General features: G+C 39.9%; 1 protein-coding gene across 1 annotated transcript in view; it reads left to right on the forward strand.

Annotated features, from left to right (window-relative positions):
* Positions 1-25,028, forward strand: part of lrba (LPS-responsive vesicle trafficking, beach and anchor containing) — a gene marked incomplete at its 5' end in the record, with an annotated part of 183,053 nt that overhangs the window by 2,940 nt on the left and 155,085 nt on the right. Inside the window, 6 exons of the mRNA XM_083909541.1 lie at positions 19,103-19,334; positions 20,710-20,810; positions 21,460-21,555; positions 22,757-22,878; positions 24,068-24,194; positions 24,844-24,963. Coding sequence (XP_083765667.1) covers positions 19,103-19,334; positions 20,710-20,810; positions 21,460-21,555; positions 22,757-22,878; positions 24,068-24,194; positions 24,844-24,963 — 798 coding nt within the window. The remainder of the gene's footprint in view (positions 1-19,102; positions 19,335-20,709; positions 20,811-21,459; positions 21,556-22,756; positions 22,879-24,067; positions 24,195-24,843; positions 24,964-25,028) is intronic.

The following is a 25,028-nucleotide window of genomic DNA, read 5'->3' on the forward strand; positions in this document are numbered from 1 at the left end:
GAGACAACCAGGCATATGTTTTGACAAGAAATATCAGAGCGCAGCTCTGCACGGCTCCCTGGGAACCCTGTGTTTAGCGTGGTCAGCATCATTTTAGGGCTTGAAGAGATGGCGTCAGGCTTCATTATTGTGCTTTTCCCCCGCTCTGCACACATCTTCCCCACGCTCTGTTGACCATCCACTTGGGCGATAATCTGATTTATCTAATAAGCCGAGAGGGTCTTCTCTTTAATAGTGTCTCGTTTCCACTGTATTTGCTTAAACACGACCCGGTTTGCTCTCGAGAGGGAGTTAAAAACGTGTTTTGACCTAAAACAGTGGTTGTGATGGGTTGTGACACATGGGGCCAGGGTTGTAAACACCAGCCGCTCATTATCACAGCTTGCCTGAAATGATGACGTTTACCAAAGAATGATGTACCTGAGCTGATATCTGTAGTCAAAAAAGTGGATCCTAGACTTTTTGTAAACTTTCACCTGTAAAAAAAAAATGAAAGTTGTGTAAACTTGAGAAGTTGGAATTTGGTTTAGTGTCCTTGTTATAATAACTTCTATATAAACTAGCATGCCCGTTGTATTGTTTTGGATGACACAATTATGTCTATGTGGTATAGTCATTTAAATGTAAAGCACATTGAGTTGCCCTAGGGCAGGGGTGTCAAACTCATTTTCACTGAGGGCCGCATCAGCATAATGGTTAACCTCAAACGGCCACATGCAACTGTCATACAGAGTAAATGTAACCAAATTTTATGTAAAATAAAGGTAACTACTCCGTAACATATTGCTAACTAACTTTCTGTATTTATTCATGTTACAAATATGATGCATTATAGATGCAACCCGGTCCGCAATGGTGTTTCTTGACAAACTAACAGTTTTAAAAGCAGATATATAATAGCAGACCTGCACCTTCAGCATGCACTGCTTCAAAAACGCAATCTCAGTAAAAGACTTTGAAGCGCGGGCGATTTCTTCAGCCACAATAAAGCTAGCTTTCACTGCCACATCGTTTTTGGTTGTGGCTTTTGTGAACGCATTCTGCTGCGATCACAGTCTCAATCTCAATTTCACTCGTCGCATGATGCATATACGATGATACGCTGCGATCTAGTGGCGGATTGCCATCACTTTGCGGGTAACGCAATCGCCATGCGTTGTGAGAAATGTAGTTTATGGTCAACGCACGCCTTAAAGCAGCATAGACCTATTTTAACACCGATTTTTAAGACAAATTAATCACTCGCGGGCCACATAAAATGACGTGTCGGGCCACATTTGGCCCCCGGGCCTTGAGTTTGACACATGTGCCCTAGGGCATGAAATATGCTAGACAAAAATAAACTGCCTTACCTATAGTAAGTGGTAACACATTAACTGTAGTTAAAGACAGCCTTACGTTCGACTGCTGTTGGTTCCTTGTCATGATTGTCAGGTCTTACCTCTCAAGGTCGACACAGTCTGGTTATTTGACTGGAAGCAATGAATTTCTACACCATATTTAATTTTTTAATGAAATTAACATGTATAGGGCTGTCAAAGCAACAAAAAAAAGCATGTTTTGAGGTGTAACAAAATGTACTATAGAATGTATTTTGTTAGATCTCAACAAATTACAGTGTTGTGGTGGTGGATACCTCTTCCCTCAAGTTCTACAGTTTCTCTTTCGACTCTGTTTACTTGCAAATGCCATTGTTACCACACGCTCATATTTGTTTGAAGCGCTGTCGATTTTTAATCCGGGAAAGTAGAGTTATGAGACTCCCTTCAGTCATTTCGTACAATCCAGCAGCTGGAGCTTTCTTCTAGTCAACACAATCAAAACTGATCGTACAGTATGTTGCTTTCACTGCCAAATGGCAGTATTGAATACAGAGCCAGAGAAACTATTGATTCTGATTTCGATTGTATGGGACCTATTTTTGACTACCTGTCAGATCTTCAGTTCAATGGTCACTGGTGTTTTCAGTCTCGTGTAGTGTGCCAGCTCTTGAGGAAAAATATCTAGGCCTTTTGGTGCCTGGTAAATGTTTTACTTTTCCGACAGTCACGAGTTTGCTTCATCCTTTTATTGCAGGTAGCTTCTTGTGGGTTTTGTGCGTGTGCTTGTATGTTTACCTCTGCGCTGTACGTGGCTGCCACAGTGTAACAGGAAGCAGCCGCTTCTTGGTTTCTTAATCTGCCATCTTAATGGAACACTGAAAGCTGCAAGGAGCTGCAAAGGGGGTGTTTGATTCTCAGTCTGCCATTGATGTTACCTTCTTTGCTCAGATGTCCGTTGACGGATTGCAGGGAGACGAGACTGAAATAATGTTTTTATCTGAACTTGCAAATCTGATATTTGATGAACAAATGCACAACACACATATTCTATTTTTTTTTCTTGTCTGTTCAGGACACTGCAGAGGACATCAGCACTGTTAAAACATGACCACGTACCAAAGACTAAATTAAAGTGCTAATGTTCATTAAGGCTGTAGGAGCCAATAATGAGTTAATTTAGTTTAGGCTTAGTTTAAATGATTAACGCAGGATGACTTTGTTGAAGTTGTTAGCCTTGCCTTTGAGTAATGGCTTTGTCAAACTTTGATGTTATTTTATAGATAAAGGGCACCATGGACCCTTTGATACCTTTGACGGCTATGATCGAAGGGATCGATAGCTATGTACTGAAAAATGTCTAGTACTTTAGGGCAGGCGCCAGGCGGATGTATCTGTTCGAAGCTATGCTAGGTTTGGTGTAAAAAGTTGTTGTTTTTTGGTCGTTGTGTTACTGTCGATAGATTGTCATTCATTCATTCACAACCTGGAACATCAAGAGAATATTTCTGTGTTGATCCGAGAGAGGCTTGGCTATATGTGGATAGGAGTGTAACCTGGATGTACGGCAAGTGGAAATAAATGTGCAAACCCTTTACATGACTCTTACTTGCCTTTGGTGATTTGAGGAATTGAAACGGTACCTACGAGTCAAGCCCAGCCCAATAGGTACCTGCTGACAGCTAACAACATTGGGTGGCTTTGGATTGTAGCTTACATTTGGCCACTACAAAGGCCATTGTGATAATCGTGTACCTATATATGGGGGGGATGGTGCTAAACTTTAAAAACTCCTCGATCAATGTGTCTAAAGTATGTAGTCTTTTAAAATGTCAGATTTAACAACCGTCTGTGCTCATGGTCTGACACTTATATTTCTACATACATTGTACTGCCAACCAAAACAATGTAAATCTAGTCATAGTCCTCTTAGGTTTCTGCTATTTTAATTCATGTTTTGTGGATTTAGTGTCCTCTGTAGGTGCATCTGCAGAAAAAGCAGACACTTTTTGTGATCAACATTTTAGGGCTTCCTTTAGTTGTATTTGGGAGGAATGTGTAGTCCTCCTCTAAGATGGGCTGTTCCCAATTCTGTTCCGCTATCTTTAATAATTCAGTGGTACAGTGAAGAACTGTGAAGTAGCTATTGCAGAATTTGTAATGTAGTATGTCAGAATTTGTGAGATTTAGTCTTAGTTTTATCAGATTAGGGTAGCCCTTTAGTATCAAATAAGTAAGTTTGGCCACAGTTTATAACAAGAGGTAACCTCTAAACCCAGTTATCAGATAAGGATAGATTTTAGAATCTTCAGATTTTTGATACGTTTACCCATAAAAGACCAAAGTTACCTGTAGTTCAAAAAGAAAGTCAAAAGTTCATATCAATGGTCACTGCAGTAACATTCAGTACATTTTCATACACATTAGATTGGACTACTGGCCTTGTCTCAGTATATAAGCTGTTTTGCTAATTTAATAAACTACTTACTTTTCGACTTTGTGACTAGCGACAAATCTAGTGAATTTCTGCCGTAATGTAAGCTACTTTCCTAGGAAGAAACCTTTAGTTTTAGTCTGTCAATCTCTATTTTCTCACATGCTCATGTCATGAAGTGGCTGTGAACAGATTAATTGCACAAGTTTGCTTTTTTTTGAGTATATTGACACTAACAAAAACACAAATACAAGATACACACATTAAAGGAAGGCATTGTGCATTCATTGTCTGATCTCTCAGTTTACATGTAAATACAGGTAGAGGAAGAGTATAATCAAAAGACACTGTCAACCTGGGCAATGTGCAAATGAGTCAGGGTGATGTAAATTAGCATATGGCTTTGGCTACTTTCCATTGAAACTTGAACTAGTGGGGAATCGATTGCATTAATTGTGTCCGCCTGTGCTGTGCTAGGTTGCCCTGTCCCCTTTAAACTTGTAGGTATTACACGGTTTCCCCATTTAGTCTTTCTACCATCAATGCATTTTATATATTAAATTCTTTAAACAAACAACATAAAATCAGTATCCTTGTCAATCCAGCGAAAAATGTATCAGCCTGGATTTTGCTGCTTTTGTTGCTGCTGTTTTCTTATTTTTCTGCATACCAGATTTTTCTATAATTTCTCATTGCAGCTGGGGGATGGGAACTGTGGCACGTGCCAGAGTCCGACTCATCTAGGTTTTAATTGGACTAAAAACAATAATTGTCTCGTCATGTAAACGTACTGAAATCTGATTGAAATCAGGAGCCTGGGGGACTGAGATGGCTGTTGTCTGTCATGCTGAGCCCTGTCTGCACACATGTGATATGGACAGGAATGCAGCAAACACAGAGGCTCTTGCTTCAGTTGCCCACAATTAAACACAAGTGCCAGGGGGGCGGGGGGTGGGTGAGGGTGATCCTTGTCCTCTCTGCGGGCCTGCTGCGCCCTCTCTGCCAGTTACAAAGAACCCTTCTAATCTGATACATGACTGAAATCATTGCTGCTCTTATCTCTTTTATCAGCCCTAATTCCACAGTCACGCCTTCAAACTTTCTCCTCTGAAGCTGAAAGTGGTTTCAAACACTGGGACCTGTTGTCTAAACAACATTGGTTATTTTACCTGATTCTGATGTAACATTTGCATTATTTGAACAGCATTTTTTTTTTCACTGGTATCAAATGTGCTGTACAAATGGTGCCATGGACACAAAAGTTGGGGATTGTAACGGTGAACATCTGGAGGCTGAGCATGTTTGATTATCTAGCATAACAATTTTTTTGTTAAAGCTGAAACTGATTCTAAATTGCCCCAGCTGGGATGTCAGTTTTCTGTTTACCTGCATGCGCAGCCTGTCATTATTTAGCCTCCAAGCAGATCAGATAATGCACACATCATACCTCATCTCCTGCTGTGTGCTGACGAGCAGACAGATGGCCTCGGGATTAAACAATGTTTTGTAGTAGTTTAAGATCTCATGAAGTGTCAGACAATGCAAATTAGAACAATTGAGTAAACTGTTGAATAAAGTTCAAATTAATTGTGATGAAAAGGGTTTTAAAACCCACGTTTTTAAGTGAACGTATTGAGGAAATAGAATTATCTAATGTTATTTTGTTGTTTTTTTGGTCTGTGGCTGTATGGTAGCCATATATCCCTCCAATAAGAGCACTTTTAACTCTCCATGTTTAACCAAAGATTAACCAGTTGCATTTTGTCCTTTGCATCTACATTTGCTGCAGTGCAGTTGTTGGAAACAGGGCCATATTGTCGTCTACGTCTTGGCCTACATCTGTCCTCGCTCATTGTTTCTTCTATAAACAGTGCCTGTTCACAAAGGCATTTTAACAGAATGCCACTGGTTGTGTTGGAGGAAGCTGGGGACTGGAACTATTGGTGGAGACTCTCAAAGAACAACAACAAGATCATTTAACTCTGCTTTCGGAGTGGTCGGCCACAGCAGTAATTAGAAACTACGCTTTTGTTTTCTTTCCTATAGCATTGCAAACATTAGTTCACCCACATTTCTATCTCAAAAGACTGATAATCTCACCACCTGAAAAATTATAACGAAACCAAACATCAACTAATGTTATGATTCTACCATGAGATGGACTTTTTGGGTCCTCAAATGTGGGGACACCCTCAAAAAGACAGAGCTACAGGGGTAAAGACATATACTGAGCTGCTTTTATTTTATTTTTTTTACATGTTTGGTGAGCAGCTATTTTGTCTGGCCACAGTACAATTTTCATCTTTTCCCTTCCTCTTTGTCCAGATGTAATTTACTGGGAAGATGCAATGCTGTGAGAACAGGCCTGAGCTCCTGCCTCTCATTTGTATTCAACCTTCTGATGTCGAAAGCTTTGTATTTGTATAGAAATGCTAACCTGACTAACCTTGTTTGGTTGGCTATATGTATGTATATGTATATATATATATGTGTGTGTATATATATATATGTATATATATATATGTGTGTATATACCCTCATAAATTCATTGTTGTTGCTGAAATATGGGACCTTTTTTTTACATTTGGTGGGTAATCTTCTGAAAATGCAGATTGGTCATAACATATTGGAACGCTAAACTGGCTAAACAGGAAGTAGTATTAACCTCCTGGCATATAATCTTCTCCACACAGTAGGGGTTGTAATGATATGCTAATACTGCGCGCCTCCTTGCCAAGCATCACTGTTAAATGCTGAAAAAGGTGTGAATATAAAAACATAATAAGAAACGCTGCTTTGTTGTGAAATACATTTCATTCTCATTAGTCTCTAGTTGGATCTCATGGGAAAGTGCCTCCATCCCAAAACATGTTCATCCTCTTATTTCCTGGAAAAATATGCTGCATAGTGTTTGTCTTGTTTTGATTAAATAGTAGTGAATATCTTCAAGGTGAAAAGGTTACTATAACTTGAACATGCAGCTTCTTTTGGGATTCTTGTAGATTGTATGTTGGGATTTCCTTCAATGCAGAATTTAGTTGTCTTTCTTTCTCGTTCCCTCTACCCACGAAAATTAAATTGTATTATTAGCGAGTCTTATAGCAATTATTAGCAAAAAGTAATTTAACATGACGTGTTAAAGTATGATTCTGTTGTGATGAGACTCTGGATGGAGAAACTGCACCCTTAAGTTTGCATGCATGTTCTTTGTACTAGCGTTACATGCTAACCTACAATACAAGTGTCTGTACAAACTGGAAATTAAGCTGCATGACTGTTGTATGAACCTGTAACGGCTTGGACTAAATTACAAAATGATTTGGTGTTGACAGATAAAGAGACACCGGCCAAATCTGCCCCTCATGCGATCTGAAATAGTCCGTCATGTGCTCCGTCTAAACTTGGGTCACAAACATAATCTAAATACTAGCACCGCAAGCGGTGGTAACGGGTTCGAGCTTGACGCTACGTCGCGATCCGCGCCCACCTCGTCGCTTGCGCCCTGATCTCGTCTCTCGTTCATTCGCTGCTTGTTGTCGTAGTTCTAATTGGTGCCGTTCGTGCGGATGTTGGGCTGTGGAGTAAAGTAATATATTATTTCCTGTTAAGTGCGTTACACTTTCTGTCGGGAGGACATTGTTTGCGTGTTCAGGATAGGTCCCTGGCCTCACATACCGAGTTCCGTGCAGAGCGGTCAATGTACGGTAAAGTTAGAGGGCACTTCCTGTTAAAATGGCTGACTTCCTGTTGGGTCAGAGCGTGTCTATTAACATGTTCAGGGAAGTTCCCTTGACTCACATATAATGTTTCGTGGAGATAGGGCAACGTACGGCAAAGTTACATTCTACTTCCTGTTTTGGCGTTCCACTTCCTGTTTGGAGTTTAGCTTTTGCAGACATGTCCAGGATAGGTTCCTGGTCTCACGTGTCAAGTTCCGTGCAGATCGATCAATGTACGGTAAAGTTACAGGGGACTTCCTGTTTAAAATGGCTGACTTCCTGTTGGGTCAAAGGCGTGTCCATTAACATGTTCAGGGAAGTTCTATTGACTCACATATGTTTCGTGGTGATCGGGCAATGGATGGCAAAGTTACATTCTACTTCCTGTTGCGGCGGATCCACTTCCTGTCAGGAAGTCATCTGTTGCTGACATGGTCGGAGCGGTTTTGTGGTCCCACATATCACGTATGAGGATGATACAACAATCCCTGTTATAGCAGCATAAAAAAGTGTGATATGTAATGTTATATCCAGCAACCAGGGGGCGCTGTTTTTTAAATTGAAGATTTTCATATAGACTTTTTCAGGGTAAGACTGTCATCAATCCAAGGAAGTTTGGTTCAGATTGGAACAGGATTTACAAAGTTATACCAGTTTCTTTTGTGTTGCACAGTAGATGGCATAGTCTGCTGCCACCAGGGGGCGTCGTTAAGACATTGAATATTGTCATATAGACTACTCCAAGGCATCAATCCAGGGAAGGACATTGGATCCTCCATCGCAAAGTTATAAGTGTTTCGTTGTCTGTCTTTACAAATCAGAATGTTTGCCAACTTTAGCGCCCCCTATCTCGTACGCCGTGCAACATTTTAGAAAGCTTTCAATAACATTTGATCCTCAACTCGTCCACATTGACCTCGCCAAGTTTGAAGGTGATAGCAGAAAAGCTCTAGGACAAGATAGATTTTATAGCAAATAAAATTATTTCTGTTTCCACCAGGGGGCGCTGTTTTCGAAATTAAATATTTTCATGTAGACTTGTTCAGGGTCGGACTGTCATCGATCCAAGGAAGTTTGGTTCAAATCGGAACAGGATTCACAAAGTTATCATCATAAATGTACTTTTTTTGGGTAATAATCCTCTCACCACTAGAGGCGCTGTTTCCGAACGTGACCGTTTTTTCATATTCGTCTTTAAAAACTATCGATCATGAACCACGGTAAGTTTGGTTCATATCTGACCTTCCATCGCAAAGATATAAGAGATTTGGTCAACATCATAATGATCGCCAACTTTAGCGCCCCCTATCTCGTACGCCGTGCGACATTTTAAAACAGTTTCAATAACATTTGATCCAAAACTCGTCCACATTGACCTCGCCAAGTTTGAAGGTGATAGCACAAAAGCTCTAGGACTAGATAGATTTTATAGCAAATAAAATTCTTTCTGTTGCCACCAGGGGGCGCTGTTTTCGAAATTAAATATTTTCATATAGACATTGTCAGGGCTGGAGGAACATCAATCCAAGGAAGTTTGGTTCAGTTTGGACCAGGACTCGCAAAGTTATAAGAGTTTGTTTTTTTGTCGCAAAAATCCGACTTTGCACCTCGCACCTCGCTACACCGTTAAAGAATGTGCTATCATATTCAACACGCATCATCTACCATGTGTTTTCAGTGTTTCAGTGTCATTTTGAGTCGGATACGACAATCTCTGTAAAAGTTATTACCGAAATCGTAAATTAACTTTTTTTTTGTATATTCTCTTCCACCACCAGGAGGCGATGGTTTCAAATGTGATCATTTTTGCATAGGTGTCTTCAGCAACTACCCACCATCAATCATGGCAAGTTTGGCTCCGACTTGACCTTCCATCGTAAAGTTATAAGCGTTTCGTTGCGTGTTGGGAAAATTTGGAATTTTCGCCAACTTTGGCGCCACCTATCTCGTGCGCCATGCAAGATTTCAAAAAACTTTTCAGATTAGATCGTACCTCAACTGGTCCACATCGACCTCGCCAAGTTTGAAGGTGATTGCTCAAAAACTGTAGATTTTGGTATCTACGGCAAGTTATGCTGTAAATTCGCCAAAAACGCCTCCGTTTTCGCCTTCAATCCAAGATGGCGGCCTTCCTGTAGGTTTCACAGAAAACTTGTGATTGACTTTTGCCCATGGCACAACCTAATGAACGTGTGTACCAAGTTTCGTCCATGTACGTTATTCCCGACAGGAGTTGACCTAGTAGCACTTTTTTGCGTCAGTCTGAAGCCCCGCCCACTTCCATTTTTTGACGCACATTCACCGAACCACTATTTTACAAAATTTTTAGCGAGGTCTGATGTTGTCCTGAAAATTCGTGAGGTTTGGGATCCGTTTAGGCCTTCAAAAAGGCACTTTTTTTTGGTGAAGAAGAATAATAATAACTCTTTCAATTACAATAGGGTTCTTGCACAGTCGTGCTCGAACCCTAATAACACTGTGTGTGTGTAAATATTAAGTCCAGCAGACTATCACATGGACTTTTTGTGAGGCTGTAGGCCATAATAATAACCTTACTGGATGAATATCAAAATGAGATGATGTATTACTGGGGTTCACACAGTGCTGCAGTGGATAGCATTGATGCCACACAGCAAGAAGGTCATTGGTTTGGATCACGGTTTGACCGACACCAGTATTGCTTAGATGTTCTTTAACCACATGGATTGAGCAGGACTCATAGACCATTCTGAGGCCAATGAGGAGATGAGAATATATTCAATAGCCTCTATAAAGTATATGGTAAAATGAGCCTTCTTACTTGATTTATAACACTGGTAAACAGCTCCCTGAGAGGAGCTAATTGTTTCAATAGCTCTTTTTCAGTGGCACATGATGTCAATTTTGTGAATTATTTTCCACTTAAAAGGACAATAGACGGCACATCTGGGTGGACACCAGTTTGACAGCTGGTATCATTGAGTTTGTTGCTGCAGAGCCTCTGGTTGAAAATGTCAACATGATGCTGATTCTGGAGGCTTTCTGAGTGACATTATGACCAGTTGTCACTTGTCAAGAAGACTCTGGTGCCTTTTGTTAAGTAGACTTGGTGTAGACTGTGTTGTAGCATAAATATAGACCTAATTTGTAAGCCTTGTTAAATGACCTGGTCGTACCTTCGTGCCTCCCCCAACCCAGTACAACCCAATAATGGTAGAATTCTAAATGTCGTCAGGACATGCTTTAAACGAAAACATCACCAATCAGTCTGCCACAGCTGTTTTCAGTGGTGCAGTGGTCGCCACTGCTGCTCCTCATTGTAAAAAGGTTCTTGTTTTGAATCTTGGTCAGACTGGGGCTTTTTGTGCAGGATCTGCCTCTTCCTGTTATGGCGTTTTACAACTTTTGGCATCTTAGCTATGTGCTCAGTCATGGAGTTTGGTCTCAACTCCCTGTGTCTGTGTGGGATTTCACCAAGGACACTAAAGCTTCCTCCTACATTCCTAACACAGAGATGAGGGTGAGGTTAATTGGACACTAAATTACATATAGGTGTGAATTTGAGCAGGAATAGTTCTTTGTTTTTGTGTGTTGGTGTTGTGGTATGCTGCTGTCTGGGTGTACCCCATTTCCCTCACAAACAATCAATCAAGAATTAATCATTAATATGTAACTGAAACTTAAAAACTAAATCAAAAAACTTATATCAAAATAATAATGCAGTAACCCATTAACAATACTGTGAAGACATCATACTATACCATCAAATGTCTATGGAACCACCCAGAGAGGAAGGATCTGTTAACAAAGCAGTGGAGGTAAATGTTAAAAGGTTGTGTTGACAATTTGTCATCTTCCATCACAGATATTGAATTTCGCCAAAGTCATGAAGGATCAGCAGGATAGTTTGTTGTCCCAATGCAACGTCCTACTGTAACGTCTCCCAACATGGCTCTTTCTGTGCAGTTTCTGCATGTTGAGACCTACAAATCACACATGCTTTATTCTCTCGTATGCTCAGAAATCTTAACTGTGGCGCACTATATTGATATTTACACTGTGTTGTTTTTAGTGGCTGTTAAGAACTGCTGTTGTTGACCAGAGGTTGCAGTGACACCATTAAATACGAACCACAGGATGCAGGTTAGAGTGTTGGGATACACTGGAGACCATTTCCTGATTCTACATTCAGGGCTTCCCCCAAGGATCTTGTTTTGCTGAAGCATAAACCAAACAAATCCTGGAAAAATGTAGTCTTATCATCAATATATTAAGCAAACAGAGGTTATTCTTGGTAAACGTGTGGTATTTTACTTTTTACCTGAAGGTTTACATTTTTTTAATGAAGGCGAAGGCTTTCTTTTCATCCTCTAAATACTGTAGGAAACCACAATTTCCTTTAAGAATAGACCTATTTCTGTTTTTTGGACTGACACATATTTGCATGATTTAAAAAAAAAAAGATTTTTAGCAAGGTCTAAGATTAGAATGTGTCTTGATAAAATTAGTTTTGATGCTAGTAATTTAATTCTTCCATGAATTAGGGCAGGCTGGAATTCCTCACTAATGCTTATCGCTTTCCTCTTTCTTTCACCTCCTGGATCCAGTTGCTATTTTTACCATGTTGCACCACAGCCCATCTTTCTACTATGCAAACTAAAATTGTAGGTGTGGCTCTATCTAACAAGGAAATTCCTTGTTTACATTAGTCGTGATCAGAACACCTCTTCCTATGCAGTCGCCTGCAGGAACGTAGAGACGACCTACTCTTTAGCAGGAATGTTGTTAATACCAGATAACCAATTCCAGACTGACTGTAGATACCACAGAAAGATTTTCTCTCAAGCAGAAAGCCATGTGAATGTTTGCACATTGTTTTAATTTTGAACATCTCGTTCCAGAACAGGACGATTTCAGTCAGTCATAGTACGTCTTAAAAACGAAAAAGATTTCCTCATAGCCTGTAACACTGTCTGATGTCTAATGAGGTCCATTTCCTGACTAGCCTTTTCCTTCTGTTGACAATAGCAGCCACCCAACCCAGATGCACAATTCTAATGTTTTAAAAAAGTCTGGTATACACCTCAATATGTATACTTTGCTCTGATTCAGTGGCTTAATGTGAAAAAGGACAAAAGCAGCTTCTCTTGTTGGACACTAAAGTGCATTTGCATGGGCTTGTGCATTTGTGATGAATACAGCATGTCACATTTTGCTGTAAAATACATCCCTCTCCCAGTTCTTTCTCCTAGTCAGGGTTGTGCGTTTACAGTTAATGGGATGTACAATCATTTCAAAGATGATAATAAAGGGACCTTTTATAAAACCATCAGCAAGTGACACAAAAGGATAAAACAAATAGTTATTTTTTCTTATGTTCTTTTGTTTCTCATTACCCAGGATACGTGATCATATGCATGCATGGAAGTTCAATTTAATGTAATTTAAAGTAGCCTAGATGTACACACTGTTTTGCTTCATGTAGAACTAGAGCTGTTGTCTTGGACCAGTAAATGGATGTATTCATGTGTTGATCAGACTCCTGCCCATTCAGAGTCGCATCTGATGTTCAACAAGCCTGGCAGGTTATTCCTCCGAAGGTATTCTTAGAAAAGCAGCTATTTAAATATCGTTCTCTCTACTGTGCCTCCTTTTTCATCACAAGTTTCATATTGTGAGGACAGCAGCAGTGTGGCACTGATGAGAGTAAATGTGCTGAACAGGATCGGCTGAGACGTTTTATAATCTAGATATATTATTCAATAATGAATTAAAAAAAAAAAAAAAGCCATTTGGGATTCAGAAGAACATTTACCACTCATTCATCAATCTCCACATTACACTGCCATTAAACACAGAACAGAAGACACAATTTGGTTGCAGTACAAAATATTTATATAGTGGATTTGAGTGATCTTTGAACCTGTTTTCCATCAATCAAACAAAATCTACTCTCTGAAAGTAGTAGAGGGGCGGGTAGTGTAGCAACAAGTCTAGTTACCATGAAACTGTAATGATTCATTATTCTTTAGTTCTGCAGATTGTTTGTGTATTATAGATGGAATCAAAGGACTGGGTGAGGGTTTGAACCTTATTTTACCTAAATTAGAAGTGCAGCATGCCCATTTTTATTTTATTAGATACACCACAGCTGGAAATGCCCATATTTAAAGAATGACATTAACACCTGAATAAATTCATACTGAATGTAAACAACAGCAAAACATGATTAAATACATTTTAATGACTTTAGCTTGTTGATTTTGCTGGATTTGATAAACCAAATACCTGTCATTATGCTAACTTTAGCACTACGATTGCAGTTAGAAAGATTTCCTGCTAGTTGTATAACCTCTCGCTACCATATTATGAGTTTAATGTACAATTATTGCATTTTCATATTAATAACAATTAAATTTTTTAGAATAGCTCTCAAGTTGAATGCCTCATTCTCACTTTTTCGCTTCACCTTCTCCATCAGAAAATCATTCCACCATAGCACCGTTATTACTGGAGGGATTTGAGTAGGACAGATTATGTGGTTGACCGGACTGGAGCCGTTTCAGCGTCGCTCATCAGTATGTTGAAAATGTGAGCACTCATCAGCAGTGGAAAGCGCAGGATTAGTTGTTTGTCATGTTTTGGGTCACTGTGATAGATGTGTCGGTTTGGATGATGTGAAGCGAGGTTCTTGTGGAAGAATAAGCTAAATGGCTTTTGCTCTGACAAGATGGCTTGTTAAGAGATCCAGTTATGAGAGCTGTTGGAAAATCTAGACCAGGGGTGCACGGTGAAAGCATGGTCACTCTGACAGCCTATTTGCTTCACTATTAGTACAAGAATGAATTAAAAACCCACGTCAAACTGGATTATTTTTAGAATCTTTAAAGTCCTCTTGCATATTCAACCAATTTAACACAAAGAACACCATGAACTAAAGCAATGAATGGCTATACAATGATTAGACAAGTGAGATCTTGCCCTAAACTTGTCCAGATTAATTCAAAACCATCGACGTGATCGCAGACTTGTCATGAAAATTCATCTGTTGTTTGATTCTGTCGTCGTATCATTTGTACAAATGACTATATTCAAATGATTCCACCCATAAAGTTAATTGCAGTTCATTAGAGGGAGAACTAACAGATGAACATCGAGTTGGATACACGGCACACACGCATGCACGCACGGACCAGCTATCAACGTTTTGTTCCTATTAATTTTAGCCGAGTTATTTTAATTATTTCCTCCTCTTTCGTGCAAAATGGCCATTATTTGTTGCTTCTCTCATCTTCAGCGCCACATGGTTGTCTGCAATGACTTAGAGGTCTGTTTTGTTCAGCGAAGACCTCAAATAGATTTGCTCTTTTCGTAAATCTTCCCTTGTTCGCAGCTTCTTGCTCCCTGCCAGAACATGTAGTCTCCATGGTTTTTAATAGTGGGAATGATTTACACCGTAGACTAACGACTCGTCATGTAATTCACAGGCTTTTAATAAAGCATTGCATGTCTTGGTGGTTCTGTTAAATTGTTTCTTCAATTTATGCATCATCTGAACCTTGTATGGATGATATACCATCAACACCTGAATTGTTTTTTTTGTTTAAATTAACGTTTTGAGGAGATTTGGTTGTGGATGTTGGCAAGAAATTAATGCTGAGCCAAGACTGAAGAGTATAATGATCGCAAACAAGTATGAAAGCATGATGATATTTGCTAATTGGCACTAATCACAAGCTAATTGGATAATTTGACTGGTACTTGTGTATAAATATATAAGTGTAGTATTAGGCAAATTTAACATTAAAGGTGCAGTGTGTAGGAATAAGTCGCATCTTATGTTTCCCAAGAGCATCTGAATTACATTGGCCTTCGGAGACTAGAGAGGTATACTTCCAACACCTCTCTTCATTCGTTCACTCCCTCTTCTCCTTGGCTTATGTGTTTATTTGGATTGAGCCATTCATCTTCATTGGTGTGGTAAGATTCTGCCTCAAAACATGAAATGTGCATCTGTTTGGGCCTCCGTAAACCAACACCCTGCAAAATAGGGTATCGTTATCGGCCCAAGTGCTCTCAATATATATTGGCATTTCGGATATCGGCAGAAAGTCCAGTATCTTGCATTTCTACGACAGAAACAAAATACTTTTTTTTATTTTAAAGTGATTATACGCTTATACAAACAGTCTTATGGATACCCCTCAACACTCAGTAACACACTGGACCAAGAGAAAACAGCAGTAAGAGCAGGACAATCCAAAGTTAAAAGTTAGCTAAAGTCAAAGGTCTCCGTCCTCTGTGGACCAAGAATGTGAATAGTTGATGTGATGAATATCAGTTTAACAGTTGGAAGCAGTATATTGATTGTGAATATTTTAATTTACATGCACTTAATGCTATTTACACTTTTTGTTGTAATGAGGTCATGTTTGGTAGAAGTTGTTACTGAATGTTAGACATTGTCAAAGTTTAATTCCAAGTTGTCCTTGCTCCAGCGGTTAAATAAGCTGCAATACAAGTTTAGCTCTGTGTGCCATGTACTGTAGCCCTGTCGTCCTCCTATGCATGTTCTCCGTAGAGACCATAGAAGCCTGTTTGGGCTTTGTGTTACGGCCCAGTAGCGGCTTGGCTGCTCAACAATGATTAATTCAGGCAGGCCTCAGGGGAGAACAGCAAGGATAGGTTACCTAGCCACGGATCTGGTGTCTTGCTGCCATAAAGCCAGCGTCTTAATGTCAGCTTTAGCTGCAGAGCTCTGATTGGCTGGAACTGAGGCTGGAGCTGGCGGCCTTCCACACCCGTTCCTAAAATAGAGCAATACATTTTTTTTTTAAGAAATGTAAATATGTTAAACCTTGCAGTGCACCAATAGAAACAATTTCTTCTTTCACAGATGTAGGAAATTGCCTTTTATTGTCAATCAACATTACAGATCCAAGTGTCACAGTTGTTGAATGACTTCATAATTGAATCTATATGTCTAAATCTCTTTTATTTAAACCTCCGCAGAAACAAGTATTTCCGCCACGCCTTATTCTCTAACCATCACCAAACGTTAATAAAACCAGCTGCACTGTCGTTTTGTATCAGTAGCAGGGCTATAAGTAGATTCGCTTGTCCTAAATCAGCACTTCTATCCCTGCATGCGTGCCAGTGTGCCAGGTGTATGTCAGTGTTGTGCAGCATTTCATCCTCCATTGTCTCCATCGTCACGTTTGCTCGGTCCCCCTTGGTCAACTGACTGACGGATGAATGACTCGCCGTTCATGTCGCACTCGTTATTGTGGCACCCAACATCCATTACTGGCAGACCTCGCCTGGCGTCGACTCGGACGTCAGTCTACCTCGCTCTGCGGACAGAGGTGTGATTTATCTGTGACTCGCTGTATTACACAAAGCAAGCGAATGTGGTGGTTTGCCAGTGGGGCATGGATTTCACAGACATTGTTTTTCTTTATTTGAATCCTTTGACTTAATGTAACCTTCTGTCAACCACATTTATGGTGTTACTAGCTATTATTTTAGCTATTCAATATAATGGACCAGTTCATTTAGCAAGATCTGCTATACTTGTACTATGAAGCATTGGCTTGAAGGTTTGGTACTATAGTGTGTTGTCATTTGTCATTTTTTATTGTATTATGGCCGTTTATCACAGGACAACTGAGTGCTACACAATTCAAATGCAAACGACACAGCATGTCCCATGATCCTAACTAGGTCTTTTGCCATTGTTTTGAATGCAATTTTGCAGTGTTGTGATTCTGCTCATCTACAGTAATTTATAGAAGTATAGTTTTCCTTGTTAAATGTACAAATTTGACCCTTGGGATTTGATGGTGGCCCTTTGATAGACTGGTGTACTCTATCGCTCTGCCTCCAGCTCCCTCTATGACCCCAAAGGATTAGTGTGATAGATTAGAAGGGATGGATGGATGGATGGTCATTTTTCCTGAATATTTCCTAAATGCAAAGATCAGATCATTTAAAATAATATTTTTTTTTTACCCTTGGATAAGAAGTTAGTGCAGTTAACAGTGCTTTTGTTTCAGGAACAATGGCTACATGAGATTGTTTAACACAATATGACTTGGCTTATGACAACAGTTTAAAGGTGAGGGTTTGACTTTGACCAAAAGCAATGTACCACATTATAGAACTAATAGACATTTATGAGATGAGGTTAAAGGGAGAATAGGTGAGGTGTTTGTCAGCGTTATCATCACCTCATCCCCTCTCTCTGAGCTTTAACAGTTTCACCCCTTCTTCCCTATCTTGTACTCAACATTCACACCCAGACTTAATCTCACCTCCGTCATTTTAATGGGACAGTATCCATTCCCTGCACTGAATAGTTTCTTTCAGACGCAGCACATGTAATGGTCGCGTATGACAATCTCATTTAGATTTCTTTTTTTGTCCCGTCACACCTCCTTGATTCTCCTCGTGTCAAGACTTCGTACAATATTAATTTGACATCAGCGTTGTTATTTCCCTTATCTTTTTCTATTAGGCAGGGTTCAATAATAAACATGTCATCACAACTATTATGAGGTGACAAATTTGGACATTTATAGCTCCGTACAATTGATTTTCCAACACAAAGAACATTACTTCTTCACAATAAGCCTCCAGCTTGTTCAGGGGGGTAATGACGTAGAATAATATGGTGGGATGCATTTACTTTTTTTTGCGGGAATTAATAAAAGTTTTTGTTTTTTCATTCAAAAACGTGTTGAATTTGTATTGTTTTCCCGCAACATTTTTGTGGCATTCTTCACATGTGTTTTCTGCAGTATTTACACATAAACTGTAGCAACATTAGCTGGTGTGAAATTCCTCCACAAAAAACAATAGCATTAGCATTCGCAATAGCATTGATATTCAACTGTATTTGCATCAAATCTGCCAAGATTATGCTACAATATAGTATTTACCATCTATATTTAAGTTTCCCAACTTTCAATTTTTCGAAAATTTCCAGTTAATTTCCATAGAAAGTTTCCACTTTTTTTTCCACAAGTCCCAGTTTTGCAACCCTAGACTATCTATTGGTTGCTGTGGTATTTAAGTAGAGATGTATGATTTGAGGTTTACATTCTTTAAATGTATCACCGTATGTCTGCGCTTGAATATCATAAATGAAAATGAATCGTAAATGAAAGTAAATCATAACCCGGCTCTGTGTTAGCCAGTGTGCGTCAGCTGCTGTTGGTACTTATTGGCCTCCTTCAGGAACAAAAGAGCTCCAAATACACTCTCTGCTGTTGTTGTGTATGTCTGAATGTCTCACTTGGTTTCACTGAAATGGCTAGTTGCTTCATATTTTCTGCTCGGGGGTTTTGTCGTGCTGTCTTGTCTTGCTGCAAACAGCACTGTAGACAGATAAATAGACATGGTTAGACTGATGGGAACCCGTGTTTCTCCTATGACCTTTAATCCACTTGGCTAACAGCAGCTCTGATGCATGATTATTCATCGGTTAAGGAGTGTGCAAACACAAAGCAATGTCATGATCATGCCTTTTTTTGAAGTACATTTCATTGCTCTTCTCAGTATTTTTGGATTTTATTGGCGTGTACTACTTCTCTGATGATTGACTGAAACTGAACCCCATTCACTCACCTCTCTTTGCGTTTGTCCTGCAGTTGGTCGGTGGTCAGTTTGACCTGGAGATGAACTTCATTATCCAGGAGCCGGATAGCATCGTGTGCATGGTGGAGTTGTTGGATAAGTGCGAGCCCACCTGTCAGGCCGAGGTCTGGAGCATTTTCACTGCCGTCCTCAAGAAGAGCGTCCGCAACCTGCAGGCGTGCACCGATGTGGGCCTCATCCAGCTCATCCTCCAGCGTATAGCCACCACCGACAGCATGATCGCAGGTACTGAAAAGAAAACCATTCCTTGTGGGAAAAAAAAGTTGTCCAACTCAACTTTAACTATTATTCTTTATTTAGTTTTAATGCTGTTCAAAGCAGCTGGTTTGTGTAGCTCCAATCACTCATGACGGCAAGTACTGCTGACTGAGTGTACATGACATTCACCATCCCCTGTGTGGATGTCGAGCAGGCAGGAACATCACTTCCATCCTCATCAATCAGTGTAGTGTTACAAATAAAATGGCCACCTTTTAAATTTCCCCCGCACACTCATCTTTTAATATAATAACCTCTCTGTGATGTATTACACTGAGTGAGGGTGCAATCATCCCGTTCTTCTCCCCCCAGAGTCTCAGTCTAGTTTGTTGCCCATCTGCAAATTAATTTGAATTAGTCCTACAACCTTCGGCTCAGTGAACTTTTGCCAGCTAGAACAGAGCTGGCCCGAAGTGTTTGTCCAGTCTAGCAAAGATGAAAGAGCCCAGCAGTGACTCAGCAGCTGAAAGTAATGGTTGTATTAGTATTCAACACACTAAAAAAATCATTTCTGTTGCCTTATTTATAAGTTCTTAAAGCATGCAGATTGACGTTTACAGAATTAAATGCATTAAGAATTATAATTCATTTTTTTAAACTCACTGCCCTTCATGTTCTCTTCACAGAATCTCTCTGACTAATAATTGTGAAGGACAGAACAGCTTTAATACTTGAGATGGAAAAAAAGGCAGATAAAGCTTGCATGTACCCTTCTATTTGGAAGGTTAAATCAAGTGTGGTATATTCATGCACTAATCGTGGATCTGTCATAATCTGCCTCATCGTTAGTCAGTAATAAACTATTGAAAAAAGCCTGCCTGTCCTGCAGCTGCTCATTCTATGTTTCTTAATACTGGTGGTGGCTTTGCATTACTGCAGTATTTCAATCAGAAATTGGTAATAATTGTAAGGGTGGCTTTTTATTCTGAATAAATAAATATAAAAATAATAAAAAAATTGAGACCTATGGAAGTGGATTAGGGCCACACAGGGACAACATATTTGAGTTCTGACTTTAAATCTCAGAATTCTAACCATTCTCAGAATTCTAACTTTATTCTCGGAATTCTGACTTTAAATCTCAGATTTCTGGCTTTATAAATCTCAAAATTCGGACTTCAATCTCAGAATTCGTACTTTCTAAATCTCAGAATTCGGACTTTAAGATTCTGAACTCAAATATTTTTTTAATCCTCTTCCGTAGAAACGAAAAAAATAACCTTTACAATGTACATAACATGACAAACTAAACCAAATTATTGTATTTGCTCATTTTGCCTTTCTTAACCAGAATGTCTTCTGTGTTTAATCCCCACCTTCTGCTGTGTGTCCGTCTTTGCAGACTTACTCGTGGACACGTTGGGTGTGCTCGCCAGCTACAGCATCACCGTAAAGGAGCTGAAGCTTTTCTTCAGCAAGCTTCAGGGGGAGGAAGGCCAGTGGGTGAGTCGGAGTCATGCCACACTGATACGCCTTGGTCGTCTGGGACCTGAAGTGAGGAATGTGCGAGCAACACTTCAGCTGCTGCCTTCCCACACTCTAATAGACGAGATAAATCATGCCAATCCAGACTCCACAGTGGGTTTGGATCCAGAGCAGCATCACATTATCAAAATTTGGTGGTTTCGTGAGATTATGCATGAATTTGAAGACCATATTCACGACAACGATCGACAAAATAAAAGTATTTGCCCACCGTGGAGCACTAAAAAGTGGGTGTTTGGACATGAAGGCAGCTATTAGAGAAAAGCCTCGGTGAACTTATGATGTACGATACGTTTGCAGAGGATAAGTCACTGCATCCAGGCAGAACCAGTGGCACAGGGAGGGAGAGATGGATGAAGGGAGGAATAGAAAGAGAGTAAACCATTGATCACAGACACCAATCAAGTTGTCAAGGAAATAGGGCAGGCTGAATTTTTTTGGCTACAAGATTTTCAACTTCACTCTCCCTCTTTTGCCACTGTTCTGATTTTTGTTTTTGTGAAAAATGGAAGATGAGCAGAATTTCAGTGTGTGTGTGTGTGTGTGTGTGTGTGTATGTCTACTTGGACATTATCACAATCAATTTGTGTGTTCTTTTCCTCCTCAGCCTCGTCATGCAGTTAAGCTTTTGTCAGTGCTGAAGTACATGGCTCACAGAAATGGCCCTGACTCCTTTTTCAGCTTCCCAGGAAAAAATGCAGCTGTGAGTACAAAGTCAACCCCCCCCCCCCCCCCCCCCCCATCTGCTCTGTGTAATAAATGTTTCACTGCATGGGCAGAAAAATCTTCCACTCATCTACCACAAAGTGGACCCCACTATGATCTCGTCCCAAAGGTTACATTAAGTAATGTTGCTTATATAGAGTTTTTTAGCCCCAAAAGAAATACTATTGAGGGGGAGAAAAACTCCATGGTGATCTCTCCTGAATTCCTTTATATACTTGTTATTTTTCTACACAGTTATTAACAATGGATTTATCACTTTCACTGAAATTGCACTATTGTTTTAATCAGTCATTGAATGTAAACAGTGTTTTTGTTGTATGTAGACGTATAATATATCATTACATAACGCGTGCATCCTACCTATTGTGTGTAAATACTTGCATGTGCCCCACTTAATGCTCCAGTAGTTAGCGTAAGACCGGGCCTCTTCCTGCTAATGAGATGGGAAAGACTGGGAGCACATATTCATGCACATTAATTAGACTACTGCATTCTAACTAGCGCTTAACGGCGTTAACGCACATTAACACATGGCGCATTTCCATGACGACTGACCGGAAAAAGACGCAACTGATGCCATGTTTGCGTGACTCCCGATTGTTAAAATGAGTCTCTTTAAGGCTAAACCTACAAAGTAAGTTTGGAGGCACACGTATCGTTAGCCTAGTAGCATATTTGCCTAAGTCATATTTGAATGTTTTTGGAAAACATGGAGAAAAAAAACACATTTTTTTTTAGCAAGCACATTGGTAAAGTTAGGCAGATATCACAATTACCAAAAAAATTACTTAGGCACTTATGTTATCAGGCTAACGATATGCAGTACACAGGTACCCTGGTTATTTGTAGCGCTCCAGTTTGACTGTAGGCGTGCTAACGCAGCTAACGGAGCTAACGGAGCTAACTAGTAAACAGTACCTGGACTCCAGTGCTGCAGCATGTAACACACGTCACACACGTCTTTTTCTGGTCAGTCATCATGGAAACACGTCATGCGTTAATGTGATCTAGCTTAGTCTAACGTTGACCTAGCTTTACCGTGCCTAGCACTATTTCTAACATTTCCTCTATATTTGTTTATATAAACACTCATAATGGTGATCCATTTTTTTGCTAATGATGCATCATTTTATTTCTCAAATGGCTAATGTCCTGACGTTTTTTTTTCTCCCTGACAGGCTATAGCGCTGCCTCCCATAGCAAAATGGCCGTACCAGAATGGCTTTACATTCCACACGTGGCTTCGCATGGATCCTCTCAACAACATCAATGTAGACAAAGACAAGCCTTATCTCTACTGGTAGGTGCAACGCAGAATAATGTAATCCGCTCCTATCGTGTGTCACCCTAAGCCTTTTGTCCATTTTTGTTTTTTAAAGTTTAAATTTCCGTTTTAATCTTCCAACATATGGAGTTAACTGAAGGGTCTTACATTACGTCCGCACTTTGCATTACCGCAACTGCGCAACGGTTTGTGCTATAGGGAAAATTACAGCGGTTTCTGAAACCTGAGAAGTTGCACTTCAAAGCAACCATGTGGTTATTACGGTAATTTCACTCGCGCTGTTGTAGGAAGTCAGCGAATCAGCGTCATTCTCGCCAGAGAGGGAATAAGTGTGAAAAAACACCTGCACATACAGTAGTTTCCATTATTTGGCCTGTTTTGAGAAGACATTGAGAATAGCAATTCAAACATGTTTTATAGTGTTCAAATTTCAAATTTTACATGCAAAATCTGGTGTTCATGTACAACTGGTGTTTTTCCTCATTTAAAATTTTTAATACACTATTTTAGCATGAAGTAAATTGACAATAACTGCTAGATAATATAAGATGGCCAAAAATAACTTACTCACAGGACATTTTATGGCATTTTTTTGGTTAAAATAAGCAAAAAACATTTACAGGTTTAGGTCTTAAAGGGTTAAATTACAAAATAAGGCTAGGTGGTGTTGTACTGGTGTCAACATCCCCACAGTGATGAATTTTAAATGGAGCTGAGGCTCAAAGTTAAACTGCAAAAGTACAGCGTGAAGCCTCCCAGATGAAAAATGGTCGTAGTTTCCCTTTTCATCTTTCATTTGTCCTCATCCTTTTCTTCCTCTCCGAGGAGCACGTAAATCAAGCCTTCTGATCAACTTATCTTCAACTAGGAATTAATTTCTGTCAAAGAAATCTAATTTACACAACGTGATCTGTTTGGGCTTCTGTGAAAATGATAACCAAGCCGGGCAGCCTGCGCGCTGCATGAGAGAATCTGTAATGGAAGCTCGTCTTCAGCTCTGTGCTCCTTTTTAAAAAAAAAAAGAGATTAATCCACTAAATCACATGCAGGGGCCTCATCAGGGACACGGAGAATGATGGGAAGAGTCTGTGAAGTTGAGAAATGATTGTTTGCTATCGTCATCCTTTTTAAAGTGTTAATATGATATATTGGGGCAATATAAAAGTGACTAAAGCTGTGTTTTTCCCCCTGTATTTCTTTTCAGTTTCCGCACCAGTAAAGGCCTAGGTTACTCTGCGCACTTTGTGGGCGGCTGTTTGATAGTGACCTCGTTAAAATCCAAGGGAAAAGGATTCCAGCACTGTGTAAAATACGACTTCAAACCCCAGAAGGTACGAGGCGCAACCAAAACAAACCAGAACATGGGCTCATGGGTTTTTTTAATCCAGGCAAATGAACTATTCATTATCTCGAGTAAACAAATCCTGGAAATGACGACTAAAATAATATATAAGCACAGAGATAATCATTTATATACACGCACAGAAAGAATAAATCTAGACCTTGCTCTAAGAAAACATCACATCTCCTCCGACTCTGGGGGAAAGTGAAACTAGAAGAAGGAGGAATGAGGGCAATCGGGGAGATACTGCTAATACTTTCAGTCCCTTCCAGGCATAGTACACACTGAACATCATTACAGTCGTAGTGAGCCCTTTGCCGGTGGAAAATGTGAAACTTGCTCATTCCCCTGGGCATGAAGGCTCACCACCTTACCTCAACAAACCTAATGAGAACTCAGAACTAATTTTTTTTTTACTCTATTTTTATTGCATGGCCACAAATAACCATTTTACTGCGGTAACATGTTTCACCGTTTGTAACACTGAGGGAAAATCTAGAAACTCATGTATGTGACACTGTAGCTTGAGGGGGATAATTCGGAACAGAATCAGTCTCGCACCTTATACCCGAACGCTGATTTATTGATGTCTCCACATGTGCTGTAGCTCTTCTGAGTGCTTGTTGTTGTTGTTGCAGTGGTACATGGTGACCCTCGTTCACGTCTACAACCGCTGGAAAAACAGTGAAATCAGCTGCTACGTGAACGGGGAACTGGCGTCCTTTGGAGACATCGCCTGGTTCGTCAGCACCAGTGACGTAAGTATCAGGAACGTGCAAATATTGTGAATCTTGTTGCGAAAGGTTTTGTGGAGTGATATGAA

The sequence above is a fragment of the Microchirus variegatus genome (assembly GCF_963457635.1).
Source record: "Microchirus variegatus genome assembly, chromosome: 23".
Lineage (NCBI taxonomy): Eukaryota > Metazoa > Chordata > Actinopteri > Pleuronectiformes > Soleidae > Microchirus > Microchirus variegatus.